The sequence below is a fragment of the Cercospora kikuchii genome, assembly GCF_019650295.1.
Source record: "Cercospora kikuchii DNA, contig_00009, whole genome shotgun sequence".
Lineage (NCBI taxonomy): Eukaryota > Fungi > Ascomycota > Dothideomycetes > Mycosphaerellales > Mycosphaerellaceae > Cercospora > Cercospora kikuchii.
Window position 1 is genome coordinate 1,172,166 of NW_025408590.1, and position 14,043 is coordinate 1,186,208.

Below are 14,043 nucleotides of genomic sequence, written 5' to 3' on the forward strand. Positions count from 1 at the left end.
TCATCTACATGCTACGCTCTGTAACGCTGAAACAAATCATCATAATCCACGCTTGCGCTACATGCCATGTCATCATCCACTCCTCATCATGCCTATCGTCCATATTCCAAGCTCGGGATAATCACAGGTCCATACTTCATCGGCTGTCCAAAAGCCCCTTCGTTCTGCACCATAAAGTCCGCTGCAAGACTGAGTCTTCCCATTCCCTTCTGTGGTTGCTGCCCTTCAACCCCAATACCTGGCGTTTGCTGCCCACTGAAGGCACCTTGCACGAATTCAGGATCGTACGCCACACATGCCAAGTAATTCCTTCGGCCCATTAACCTCCTCATTTCTCGAGGTCGACCATCCACATCTGCTGCGAAGATCTCCATCATGTCTTCTTTTGTGTCCGAAACTTGGCCTACCACGCTGCGATGCCCGTTTTGCGGGACGTAGAGTTGCTTGTTGTTGTGAAGGAGTTTGATAGACAATGTAGGGGCGGGCGCGTTGACGATCGACGAGGTGATGAGTTGGTACATCGTCTTGTGATCCGAGGGATGAGATGGATCGTGGACGAGACCAGCGCCGCATACATTGACGGACCCAGAAAGGAATGTCATGCGCAGAGACTTGTTGTGAGCGATTCCTTGGAGTGTGCGAATAATATACGTTCGTTCAAGGTCCTGCATGGGGTTAGTAACACGTGTAAATTGCTTTCAGGAAGTCTGCTTACCTTGGATTCATGCGTCCACAGATCACGGAGCTCGTCAAGCGTATTGATCTCTCCAAATGGACTGAGCACACCTTGCATGAGTCCGGATTTGCCAACGGCCTTCTTGGCAGCATCGAAGCCAGAGTTCACCACGCCCTTCGCGCCAACAATGCCAGCAACGCCACCAGTCACCTTACCCAGCATATTGAACCCGCCTGTGACGACCTTCTTACCGGTCTGCACCGTGTGTGCCATGTGCTCTATTCCTTCTAGTCGAGGGTAGATGACTGGTACTGGCATGAGCCATATGCAGTGCTGCACGCTCGGAGGTAACGTAGCGACCTTTGGGAAGATGCCTTGATATGTAGGCCCCGCCATCACCTGCTTCTCGGTCCGCTCACTTCTCGTGTCTGGGCCAACAATGACCACGCTAGGACCAAAGTACTTGAGGAAGTGCCATCCTTTTCCAGTGATCGTGAAGAGATCAATGTCGTTGGACACGTTGCGTAGGATTTCGTGTGTCGTGTGATGTTGGAAGAGCAGGTACATTTCGATACCGATGCGACCAAGATTCTTGAAAACATGGGACTCCTGCATGTATTCGGGGTACGAGCCATATCCATCGAATATGTCATGGTCGTCCAGACAGCACACTTGCGGGATCTGCGCAAAAGCTTCCTTGACAGCGGGCTGGTCAAAGTGCGAAGAGTAATAGTGAAAGTAGGCGTGCGTCACATCTTCCTCCATCTTGGCAGTCCACTGTGCAGTCTTGCGATTCTCCTTGCCACTGATCTGTGTCCATTGCTTCAACGAAGGTATGTCCTTCCAGAGTCGGTCGGCGAAAATCTGGCCTCCAAGCCCGACCTGGGTATGGAAACCACCGCACTCCTGATGCTTCACGAGTACATCTTTCCACATCAAAGGTGCGCCTCCAAGCCGAGATCGTTCATTGGCAGATACGTTGAGCGCAAAGTCATTCCCAGAGTGGGCCACGAATCGCCAACTGGTCTCGTATCGGCCAGCAACAAGGAACTCATATCTCGTGCAACCCAAATGCGAGGTGATGGCGTACGTCCACTTCGCAGCATTTTGTTCGTCCATCTTCACGTCAACATCGTATCGGTAGAAGATCCATCGCTGATGTGAGTGTATCGGATGCGCCTTGAGCTGTCTCGGATTTGGGCTGAGATCTTGCGACTGGTGCAAGTGAATCGTGGGGGGCTGATTACCAGCATCTGTGATCAGCATGATGCTGCCAAGCCAGAGGCCTCGCTCGATGTCCATGTTGGTGTAACGCAGATATGGCCCGAAGTAGACGGCATTCGATGGCGAGATCTTGTACATGTCGATGCCAGCGCTCGGAGGAGGACCTGTGAAGCCTGCAGCTGTGGGACTCGCCACTGAGTTCATGGAGAACATACTATTCCGATCATAATTGGCCATTTGCTGCACAGGGAAGCCTGGAGATTGCAGTGGCTGCTTGAAAACGGAGGACACAGGACTTGCAACGCCACCAACAGGAGACATTGGCTCTTGTAGATTGAGTGGTGTTGGCCCTTTCGGAAACTCCCATTGTGTTGATTGAGTTGGCAGATGGATATAATAATAATGGCCCGAGTTGTTGTCGAGATGCGCGATCCATCCCTCAGGGAGCGGCGGTGGACTCGCAGGTCCGGCCGGTCCAGGCTGTGGTGAAGCGGACTGATTCGCCTGGGCGATGTTGATTGGCGCCATGCCGTGCGCGTTTCCATTCTGCTGCGATGATCCAGGCTGCGGTGATGGCGTACCCATACTCTGCGGTGGATCGTTGGCAAAGGCGGGATGCGGTCGGCTAAGATCTGACGGCCGTCGTCCTTGATCTGAACCCGCGACGCTGGGACTTGCAGACTGTGCATATCTGCCCTTTTCGTTGGGGTACTGTGAATTGACAGTGCCAGCTGTCGGTGGTGAATATGCTGGAGGCGGCTCATCGTGAATATTCATGTTGTTCATTGCGCCTTCTAGGTTATTAGGTGACGCTGATGGCTGTCCTGGTCTTGGGTAACTCTGCTGACGTGGTCGTTGCTGTGAGGACGGGACCCCTTCGCCTCTGGACGACACTTCTTCTGTGCCTTGAAAGGCGATCGGTGGCCCATGTGGCGCAGAACCAGGTTGTTCGGTTGGACTCCACCTTCCGCTGGTGTTCTGTTGCGGCGCGTTTAGCTCGCCTCGCCTAGGCTGGGGTTGTGCATAATGTGCGCGCCGCGCAGCTGCAGCAGCGCTTTGTGCCTGCATCTCGTTCAACGTGCTGGTGCCCGGAATGCCAGATGCTGCATAGCGTGCTTCTATACCGCCCAGTCCTGATGGTAGAGTGTCGCCTCCGATTGGCGTTTCTGGAGGTGGAGGCGACCCACGAGAAGCTCTCGTCGTAGACGTGGAAGCAGTGCTGCTCAGTCTGTTCACGCCAGCAGGATCCGGAATGTGCAATCGAGCCTGTGCTGGTGCCGAGCTCGCTGGCGGGGCAGCACCAAGCGGAGGAGGATAGAACTGCTGATAGTCATTCGTCGGCTCGCTCGGTTTGCGCTGAGGTTTGACCGCGAACAGTCCATCGTCGTCGTCGCTTTTAAGGGGAGGCTCTGGTCCTCCAGGCGAATCAGGTGGAAATATATTCTTCGCCGGGGTGCCCCTCCTATCGGAGAGCTTTGATGCTGATACGGGCGACGCTCCTCCACCATAACCACCCAATGTTGGTTTGTTCGGATCATTCGCAGCAAATCTCGCCCTCCCCGCGGTCGCACCGCTCCCTTGTGAAGACATGCTGTCTTTGCGTGGTCTCGTCCCACTTCCCGCCCTGCCCTCTTCCGCCAGCTCTTGCGGGGTACCGGTGCGACTGGGAATCCTCTGCTGCGACGATGCGCCCGGCGTGGCCTGTCTGCGGTTTCGGTCGTCGGGATATGGTAGGGGAAGCGGCCCCGAGGGCGGTGGTGAAGTGGGAGCGCCAAAGGTGGCAGCACTAGGCGGGACTCGATACTGGGCCCATTGCTGCTGCGGCTCCGCGCTCGAGGGCGAAGGGTGTTTCTGAATGCGCAGGGGCTGGGGCGTCTCGGAGGGATTGGCAGACGATTCAGGTTTCAAGAACAGCTCCTCGTGGCTGTTGGCGGCCATGTTGCCTGGCTGCCTGCTTGTGCAGTATGCCGTGTGCTGTGCTCCTGCCGCTGCTGCCCGATCGATGTGCTGCGCTGGGCTGCTCCGCCTCGTTTTGCCGTCGCTCGCTGGGACACTTCCGACAGCCTGTTCTGTCGATTATCCGCTACTCTTCGACGCTGTCCCACGTGCGTGGTTTAGGATTCATGCGAGCTGCGGCCGGCCGTGAAGCTGTCGACGTCACTGGTGCTTGTGTGTTCTGCCGCGGTGAGAGAGTCTGCGGGAGAGAGGAAGACTGAGGGTGAAGGTGGAGGAGAAGGAGGAAATGGGAGATCTCGACAGCAGCGTCTTGTCGTTCTCTTCTAGCCTACGATATGCTCAAGCTCGCGCTCGTCGCCCAAGAGCGCTGGCCGCGCACTGGGTCGTCCTGTAAGCGCGACGCCTCGCCAGCCTGACGTGGAGCTGCCACGCTGTGATTCGACCGCCACGCGCCCGCGCGATTGGCCATGGCCGCGACTTGGCGGCCCATGTGTGACGGCTGCGCGACAGGAGCGCTGCTGATGAGGCATATGGCCAGCTTAACGAATTGCTCGTTGGGGCGATGGAGAAGTTATACAGGAGACGCGCGCCCGTCGCCACAGACCATGCCCTGCCGACGATGCCGCGCCGCCGTGAGCCTCCGCCTCCACGGCCCACCTCCCGAGATTCCCCCTTTGTGCTGCCATCTTCACATCTATGCCAAGCTCCTTCTCAGAGTTTATGTCGACCTCGATGAATAGCCTCCAAGACGCGGACGCGGACGTGGACATTTTCAACGCGAAGGGTTGCAACGTATACATAACGACCTCAACACTTCTCCCCAAGACCAGACTCAACCATCCACAAATCATCTTCACACGCAAAACGACAACATCCTAACAGTGGATTGACCATACATAGAAGAGCTCATACAGAAACTCGCCCTGAACTCCTGAACAAGCAGGACCCGCAAGATCTCGACGCGAGACTTATCGAAATCCGAAAAATGAGTACATCTTCATTGCTTTCACAGCCAAAAAAAAAAAAATTCAAACCAAACTCATCTCTCCACCATCAACCCACTCTCCAACCATCCCTCTCACCACTCTCGCCGGCTGTCCAACCCATGTACCAACCCTCTCCGCTATCCCCCCATCCACCAACTCCTCAACCTCCAAACTAATCACAACCCTCAACACCCAATCCTGACACCTCTCTACTCCATCCCTCGGCGCAGCCTCCTGTTCTACAACCTCAATAGCCTTCTTTACCTGCTCTGACGTTAAACTGCTATTCAAAGGAATCGACCCCTCGCATCCCTTCGGTGAAATCGGGACATCGTATCGTATATCGTGAAAATATATGAGTGGATCTAGAGAGATGGGTAGGACTTGAAGGATCGTGCCGAGTGTTGAATGATCTGGAGGGGAAGAGGTATTGGGATGGAGGGTGAGGGACCAATGACTTCGATGCTGAGGATTTTCGCCAGAGCCTTCGAGGAGGAGGGAGAGCGTATGAAATCGGGGTCGACTCGGATCTGATGTCCGTCGTGAATTTGCAGCGATGTGGTTGTTGAGATCCATTGCTTCTCGTCTTGCTTCGTGGTGGTGAGTCGGACTGTTTGTAGGTATGGCTTGCTTTCACCCAGCTTATGGAAAAATTCTTTTGAATCCAGTAGCTGTAGTCACAATGTGTTTCGACTGCCATTCATGGTGAGCTATCATTGCGCTGTGCCACAATAATTTGGGGGAAACCCGGGGTTTAGCCGCGAAGAACCATGAGGTGCATGAGTGCAGCAGCTGCAGTCAATTCCGTCAGCTTGCCTCAATTGCTAGGAATGGAGACTGATGATGAAGTTCTTCTTCGAATGTTCCTTTCTATACACTACGTATGTACTTCCTCTCTTCAGCCCTCGGCCTTGCATCTTAGGTAGTAATGCTCTCATGCTCCTTTTCCTCCTCCAGTCCTTTCCCCCTCACCACCTTCAATGTTCTTACAAACTAAACAATACTCGTTTCTCTCTGCACGCCTTCAACAATCCTCCCCGAAACAATTCAACATAGGCCGTGAAATCCATAATTTCCGTTTCCGTGATGAGTAGTGCGAATGATGAAATAAATGTGAATGTACCAGCTCTCCAAAGAGACATCCCAAACCAAAGAAAGACCAGAATTAGCCAAGTCGAATGAAACCAAAGCAGGCAACCGGCTTGATGCGATAATTCGACCCCGGAAGGCGAGGTGAGAATGGCACCTCGTTGCTCTCCGTCCTCGCTTTGCATGCAGTGGATGATGTGTATTAGCCTCTCCACGCTGTCTGTCTCCGCGCGGAAGGAAGATATCCTCGAAAGGGGATCCAACTTCATTCTCTCTCCAACAAAGCAAACAAGCAGACGTAAGTCGTCCATTATGTCAATGTGGGCAATTGATCAATTACCACATGCTCCAGAATCCCTCCCATAAGGAAGAAACAGAAGAAGAACTTCGTCCAGCACTCCTCCCGTCATCGGGACCAGGCTCCGCGAGCTCGAAGCTCTTTCTACTCGCAGAAGCGCTGACCACGGGAGGGCGCGGGATTTCGGGGGACCAGAAATGCGTATTCCCTTCCGCCAGAAGAGAAGATGCTCCGAGATCGCGATTGGCAGCTTCGTCCTCGTCAGATAAAGCGCCCGGAGGCTGGAGGCTCGCTCTCATCAGGTTGCGGTGCCTCCGTCTCCATACAAAACTCCCATACCGATTCTTTCCACTCCGAACTCGCTTCCCGTCTCTTGCATCAGTATTAGCAGCTCTCTAAGCGCTTCCCCTCCGATCGACTTTTCCAGCCTCGCGCATAGCTTCGATAAAGCCATCTTCAGCCGCGACAGGCCATCTTTCCAGATTCATCCATCCAATCAGCTGCAACACTTCCTCTCTCGATCCATAAAGCTTGCTCTCCAACTGCGCCAGAACGGCGACCGCGGCACGAACCAGCGCCCGATCGCCTTCGAAGACAAAGATGTCCCAGATACGGGATACGTGCTCGGCGGAGAGATTGTAGGCGAAGAGACAGCGATACATGGGGTCGAGATATTCTTCCGGTCTAATGTCCAATTGCGGTGAAGTGAGGTGGTCGTGGAGGCGAGCGTATTTGTATTTGAGCGTTTGCAGTGTGAGCTCGTAGGCTCTCCCCATGGCCGGCTGATCGTGGACCAGGAAAGCCAGTGGGAGAGGTCGGTTGAGCATGTTGGCCAGTAGCACGAACGCTTCCGCGGCCGGAAGTTGTAAACACACGATGCCAGCCACGAGGTGCGTCCCGTACACATAGCCCACATCGCTGCGGTACATCGTATACGCTTTCAAGACATCCGAGAGACTCTGAGAAAGAGTTCCGCGTGCATCTTGGTAGACCTTGAGTTCCGGGAACGTGTTGGGTACGTCTCGGGCGATAGCGTCCATCCAGGCAGCCTCTTTCGAATCAGCCTTTTCTTCTTCATTCATATCCGCAATCTTCGCTTCCAGCGCGTGTGCTCTCGCCAGAGCAGCCTCGAAGCTGGCATTTGAGAGCTCGAGCTCGTTTCCAATGGCCTTGGACCAGACCTCTCCTCTCGCGCTTGGAGTCACCCCTCTCCACCAGAGTTCTCTAGTGCGTGATTCCTTGACCACCGCATCCCAGTTCGGCAGGACATGTTGCTCCCATATTCGTGCAATACTGCCTTGCATCTCTTCTTTGCCTTCGCGATTACTTTGCTCTTTCAATGCGCGTTTCTTTTCTGCCTCCGCAGCTCTGGCCATCATTTGTTGAAACTCTTTCAGATGTTTCTTCTCCTCTTGCGGATCCTTGGGAGGCAGCCACGACGGCCGTGTTCTGCTGAGAACAGCCTCCTTCTCCTTGCTGATGGGTAATGGGTCGATCATAATGTTTCCTTTCTGCAAAGGGGGCAGGCCACTCGGAACGCTGGGGAGGCTCGATCTCGTCCCCGCTGGCTTTGACCAGCTCGACCGTGGTGGACTGCTCGCGGCGCTATTGGTACCTGAATTTGGTGCGCTCCTCTTTTCGTGCGACAGACGCTCAGCATATTCTTCCAGCTTCTGCGACAGCTCACGAGCCTCGTAATTTAGATCCTCCGTCCACGACTTGCTCCTAAACTGTCGGCTTCTCGGGTCCATCGGAATGGCTGCTATCGTGTTCGCGTGCGGTATTTTAGGGCGGTGCGGATACTTCGGCGATCGAGGCATCCCATTGGGACGTTTTGCGCCCTTGGGTATATTGGCAGAGTGCATATTCGCGTGGGGCCCTAGTCTTCGATTCGGACTAGGTGTCGTAGATCGGTGACCGCTTGGCAATGGGTTTGGCGAGAGAGGTACCGCGTAATGACCTGGCAGCGGTGATATAGGCACGTTCTCCAGAATGGCGTCTTCGGGCACGTCTTCGTCCTCGTCGTTGTATTCTGCCTCGAGCTCCTTCGTGCTCTTTCTGCTCGGTTGCCACGATGGTCGTCGCGAGGCCGACCCTTGAGATTCGTAGGATGCCTTTGGTGTCGAGCCAGCTATGGTTTGCGGTGAGCTGCATTGACCATTCTGCGCGTACGGTTTGTTCGGACTGGGCGAGCGCGAAGGGAAGCGCTGAGCTTGGTGGTGCATGTGCGTCAAAGTTGGACTAGAGACAGCGCGTTGCATGCTCCGCCCGTGAGGTAGGTTGAGGCTCTGATCTCGCAAGGCACCACTCACAGCGCCTTGCAGAGATGGGTATCTGGCTTGCCGGGCGCCATTCGTCAATGGCCGCGGAGGTGGGCTTGTTCCTGTTCCACTGCGTCTGCGTGCTACCGCGCCCGTGGTCAGGGATTTGGGAGGTGGGCGGCGCAGTGTTGGTCTGGAATCTGGCGGGAGATTGCTGTCCTCCCTGTCATCACTGCCACCTTCTTCTTCCAGCACCACTTCTTCAAAATGCCCGTGCTTCGACAGACCGCCCTCTTGACCACTAACGCACAGTTCGTCATCAGAAGTGAGGGAAGAACTACTCTTCGACGACTTCGAATAACTCAGTTCTGGCGGAGAACTTGGCACGCTCTCCTCGGCGATGCTTTCCACTGTAATGCTGGCCATGGTCTTATCACCTACACCTGGCAGGCTGACACTTCGATGACCCCTGCCTTTCGGCACCGCGACGCTCCTGGGCAGCGCTATTCCCACTCCACTCCCATGCGACGACCGGCGCGGTGGTGTTTGTGCAGAGTTGCGGTGACTGTTATTTCGAAGGGTTCGGCGTTGCACTTTTATCTCGGATGCGATTACGGCGCGGAAAGCATCGTGGTGCTGGTCGTAGGCCCAGTCGTGGTGGTGGGAGGAATAATAATTATCGTCGACGTCGAAGCCGGCAGCGGACAGCGGAGTGTCGTGGTGCGGCGCGGAAGGGTGGCGGTGGTGATTTCGTTGGCGAATATTGTTTATGATTGCTGCTGTAGGGACGGGCCAGGGAGGCTCAGCAACAATGGCAGCAGCGGCCATGGTTGTTCCTGACCAGCAGGAGAAGCGATCCTGGTCGAGTGGGACTCGCAATTGCGCTTCGGGCCAATGACGACGCGCCAAACCAGGCGCGGAGCCGACGATCTCTCGCTCGGCGACTTTGACGCGAGTCGAGATTCCGTTCGATGCTGGAATGACTTGCCCGCCGCGTGGAGAATTGTCGGTGCAGATGGGCGGTGGTGCTGTTGTCGGCGGAGGTCTCGCGCAGACAATGCGATTGTTGCGGTGCACGGCGGCGGCGTCATGGACCAGCCTCGTTGTCCGTATCCGTATCGACCGAGAAAATCGGGAAAGCCTCCGCCGTCCGCTTGCGGCAATAATGATGAAGCTACTCCCACCGATTGTTGAGGCACAGGCGAGTGAAGGCTGCAGAAGCGACAGATGCGATCGAGTGCCCGCACCACTCCCGTGCCGATTTTGCGCCGAATGGGAAGCTGGTGATGAAGGAGTTGCGCAAGAGTGGAATCGAAAAGGCGTCTAACAAATGCAATCGTCTCCTCAATCCTGCTCTGCCTCACCCGCTGGGACAAGCCGTTCAGCGCGGCAAGCCATCGACGATGGCGCATACCATCGTCAAGTACAATGCCTCTGATAAGTGGGCATACGAAGGACAGGTTCCTGCAAAGCTATCGTCGACCTGCAGCAGTACATGCAGACAGAGCTCCTGCGCTTGGCCGCGGGCGTGCTTGTCAATGCGCTCCTCTGATTCAGCCGGTCAGCCACCGGTTTCATCTTCACTGCAGCCAATCTCCGCTCTGGAAGCGCAGACACAAATCAGGGCGTGCCGCGAGGAACATGTTGTGCAACTTGCACCACGGCACTCTGGAGCCGCCTGTGCGATGATGCCTGCCATTCATCAAGTGTCACCACACCCGCATGAACCAAGGCAGGCGGCTACCAAGATCTGCCTTGGCGGTAAAAATGCGCCGCTGAACTCCTTTCCAGTTCCTCACATCCAATTCCACTGCTCTGTCGAAGACGCTACCAATACAGAAGTCTCATCTCTTGGACATACCAATCGCCAAACAGAACCATATTTCACGACAACAGGCTGCAATGAATGTGCCTGGGCTTGTAGAGCAGGCGATCCCAGCTGAACCTTTAACCAAGCAAGCAGCATCTGATGCTTGGTCTGGCGGCGACCGAACACCCTGATGAATGACGTGCAAGCGAGCCTGTGAAGAATAGCGTTAGTCGAATCTACACATGTCCACGTGGAAGGGTCTCAAACGCATGTGTCGTTGATGGCTGCAGCGTGTCTGAGGTGTTGCACTTACCATCGCGCCTGTGCACCTGTAACGCAGCACTCATATGGTATGACGTCTTTGCTCGTGCGCCTCCTATGTTTCATTAGAACACAAGCGAGCTTGACCATGTCGTCAATGGCTCCTGTATTCGATTCAGCATGTTGTTCGACGACAGAGATCTGGAGCACATACGGATCGTGAGCTTGCCGGGCGGTTGCTTGTTTTGTGGAAGCGATCGGATGTAATAGTAGCTTTTCTGTGCAACTTCGACAAAGATGTGATAGAGGTTTGACAGCACAGTGAACGGCGAGTTGTATGAGGTCGAGAGCAGCATTGCTCGCATCTGTAGCTTCAATGCACTAAGAGGTCGTCAGTCGTGTCATCTGAATAGAACGGGGAGGCGTACTTCAAGAGCTTGCGATAGAACGTCTGTCCTGGTAGCTTGGTGTACTCGACAGCAACGGAATCAGCGATATCTGCATACAATGTTAGCAAAGGACCTGCATGAAGGTAAGTGAACCTACTTGTCTTCTTCCGCCTCTCGCGGTCCTTGGTGAGGTCGAGGGTCCGCGTATCGATTGCATTCCCACAGTACGGGAACTCGATGGCAGTCGTTTTCGGAATGGCGCTGCCATTGATTTCGAGATCAAAATTTGCACGACTCTTGTCCAGCCTTACGTGCACACCATAGTCTGCGACACCAGCATGCATTGTGTGCATGAATTGCTCTGCTACCTTCCGATCTATGCTGATGACCAGAAAGTCATCGATCAAGCGAAGCAAGATGCTCTTGCCATCGTCAACGAAACCAAGCACTTCACGCTCCATATCAGCATAGAAGTAGCTGCACAGCAGACTGGAGATTATTGAGCCTTGCGGTATGCCTTTCTTTTGTCGGTATAATCGTTTACCGATCTGTATCAAATTGGACTGGACGTGTTCCTGGAGTAATGCAATGATAGCTTGTCGGCTTTCGCGCTTCGGTGCGAGTCCATTGATGTACACAGCTCGTCGTCGGCCTTCTGTTATGTCGTCTTTGACCTCGTCGCGAAAGTCGAACGATCTATCAGCTGGTCCTGCCTTGGTCAGGAACTTCCATGATGGTTTCGTCCCAAAGCCGGGCGTCTCTTTGTTGTGTGCTCCAAGAAGCTTCGCTCTCGAATACCTGGAGATCTGGTAGTCATTGTCATTGATGATCAGCCTGGCCAGTTCCATCAAGCGATCTTGAGGGATACTGTCAAAGCAACCTTGCACGTCGACCTTCGCAAAGTAAAGTGTCTCCCCGAGTAGGCCTTGGTCGCGCAATGACTGACGGTATTTCTGCAATCGCGGGAAGATGTCGTCCACGGAGAACAGCGCAGAGCCAAGACTGTGGTGGCCTCGAGCTTTCTCATAGTTTAATATGCTGAAGGTTGGTGTTAGCAGACTATTGATGCTTCTGCCCAGTACCATGCGGCCATGCTGCATCTTCTGTACCCTTCGTCGCAGGTTGATAATCGGACGCATGCCGCTCTCTTTTGGCACAAGACGCACATGGCTGACACCAAGTTGTCTAGTCGAGGTGCTTGCGTATCCATTCTTGCACGGCTCGAGCATGTTCACTTTCAAAGAGTCCATAGCAGGCTCACACAGTTCTTTCCATACGTCCTGTCTGAAATAGAAGAGCTGGTTACGCTGGCCGTTGGACTCAGTGACATGGAAATGGCCCCGGATAAGAGGAATGAGGAATGAGTCAAAGATGTAGTACAACATCTCGGACATTAGCTCCTTTCTTTTTGCAAAGTCTGATGCACTGAGGCGCGCTCCCTGGTCCTGGCTCTGTGGTTGGAGCCAGTCGGCGTTCAGTAACATCTTCTGCACTAAGTCATGTAGGCTCAACGTCTCATATCTGCGTAGGCGGACGAAGTTGTCGACGTTCGAAAGGAGGACCTTTGCATTGCTTTGACCAGCCTCATCCGTGCCCCATAGATCCTTCGGAAACACTCTTATAACCACTGCACGGCAGAAGGAGGAGACTTCGGCGAGGCTACACGCACGGTTCAGTGAGTTGTGGTCGTCCTGAGCTGGTATATCGTGTCTGGGGCAGTAATGTTCCAACAGAGCCGAATAGGAGCACTTCGTATGTCGTTTCCGAATTCGTGCCACCAGTACTTCTGCCGCTCCTCGCAGTCGCTTTGGTAATGCTGGAAGTCGAGTCTCTCCAATCTCGTTTGCGGCTGGCCGTTTCTGCCGTCGAGCACTATCCAGTCTAGCAATTTCCTTCTCGCGGATGGTATAGTCCTTGAACGCATAAGCGGTCTCCTTGTGATCCACGTCTGATGTGAGAACGTTGTGCAGTCCGAATTGCAGTGGGAAGATGTACTTCATCAGATGGTGTGTCTGGCTTCTGTCCTGGACATCAGAAAAGCGATTGAAGGCGTGTGTCTGGTGCAGCCCGAAACACGCATAGCCTTTGGCATTGAGCATCGGCTGCGCATATAGCATACGGTGGCGCAGGAAGCGAATCTCGGTCAGTTTGCGCTTGCTGAGTTGCTGCTGCCGTAGCTCGAGTGGAAGTAATCCCTGTTGAATCTCACTTCCAGACGCGGGGCCTTTTGATTTCATCGTCAATGCTGCGAGGTCGCTCATCGGCACGCCAGAAATCTGCACGAAGTTATTTGCAGCTCCGATCGGAGCGAATAGGCCGCATTCCATCAGCATGTCCGCCACAGCACGCTCAGCCCCGCGACCCAGCACATCTGGGACCGCGGTCCAAGGGTGGTTTTTCAAAGTATCGACGTTTTCATGAGGTCCATTTGAGTAGACGCCGGGAATTCCGGGGACTATTTCAGGACCTGGTCCACTGTCGTTCACGCTGAGATATCGCTGATAGTTTTGGCAAAGAAGATGCTGCGGCCGCAGGTTGCTCGCTTGCTTGCGAAACAGCTTCCATATCGCGTAGTCGACAATCTGTAGTGGATCAGTATCATCAAGAGAACGACTTTGTAATGAGCGATCGAGGATATGAAATGACAGTCCTGCTTACCTCAGGCTGCTTGAACTTGCCTGGAGTCAAAGATGGAGCAGTGCCATTCTCTGAAATCTGTTGTGTGAATAGTGAAATGTCATCATCAACAAAGCTGCTGTCGTCCACCTGAACATGCTCGAAGGACCCGACAAGAGTGGTATCGAGCAGCCCAACTAGTGCACTATCTTTCTCAGCAGTGGCATCTCGTCCGTACTGTTGCAGTATCCTTCGTCGCTTCTTCGGCAGACGCGATGCGAGATACTGGCGCAGGGTTACGACTTCAGGATAATACTGTTCGAGCAGTGCATGCGAAGGTCGCTCTGTTGATTGCGCAAGGAGCTTCTGCTTTTTGTTTGCGCGCTGGGCTGTTCTGCTCGGTCGCTTTCTCTTCATGGTGCGGCATTGCGAGGCACATTGCTGTTGTCGTTGACGAGAAGGAACGCGTCGGAGTCG

The 14,043-nt window shown here is 54.3% G+C and overlaps 3 protein-coding genes across 3 annotated transcripts; all 3 read right to left on the reverse strand.

Moving 5' to 3' along the window:
* Nucleotides 1-92: 92 nt before the first annotated feature.
* CKM354_001257200 (uncharacterized protein) lies at nucleotides 93-3,838 on the reverse strand (the record flags this gene model as incomplete). The annotated part of the gene is made up of 2 exons (XM_044808094.1): nucleotides 93-665; nucleotides 716-3,838. 2 exons carry the CDS (start codon nucleotides 3,836-3,838, stop codon nucleotides 93-95), a joined length of 3,696 nt encoding a protein of 1,231 aa, XP_044664029.1.
* A 2,786-nt stretch (nucleotides 3,839-6,624) lies between these two features.
* CKM354_001257300 (uncharacterized protein) lies at nucleotides 6,625-9,318 on the reverse strand (the record flags this gene model as incomplete). The annotated part of the gene is made up of 1 exon (XM_044808095.1): nucleotides 6,625-9,318. The coding sequence occupies one exon, from the start codon at nucleotides 9,316-9,318 to the stop codon at nucleotides 6,625-6,627; it is 2,694 nt and encodes an 897-aa protein (XP_044664030.1).
* Nucleotides 9,319-10,285: 967 nt separating this feature from the next.
* On the reverse strand, nucleotides 10,286-13,983 carry CKM354_001257400 (telomerase reverse transcriptase; the record flags this gene model as incomplete). The annotated part of the gene is made up of 6 exons (XM_044808096.1): nucleotides 10,286-10,511; nucleotides 10,614-10,725; nucleotides 10,776-10,942; nucleotides 10,990-11,059; nucleotides 11,108-13,532; nucleotides 13,609-13,983. 6 exons carry the CDS (start codon nucleotides 13,981-13,983, stop codon nucleotides 10,286-10,288), a joined length of 3,375 nt encoding a protein of 1,124 aa, XP_044664031.1.
* Nucleotides 13,984-14,043: the final 60 nt, after the last annotated feature.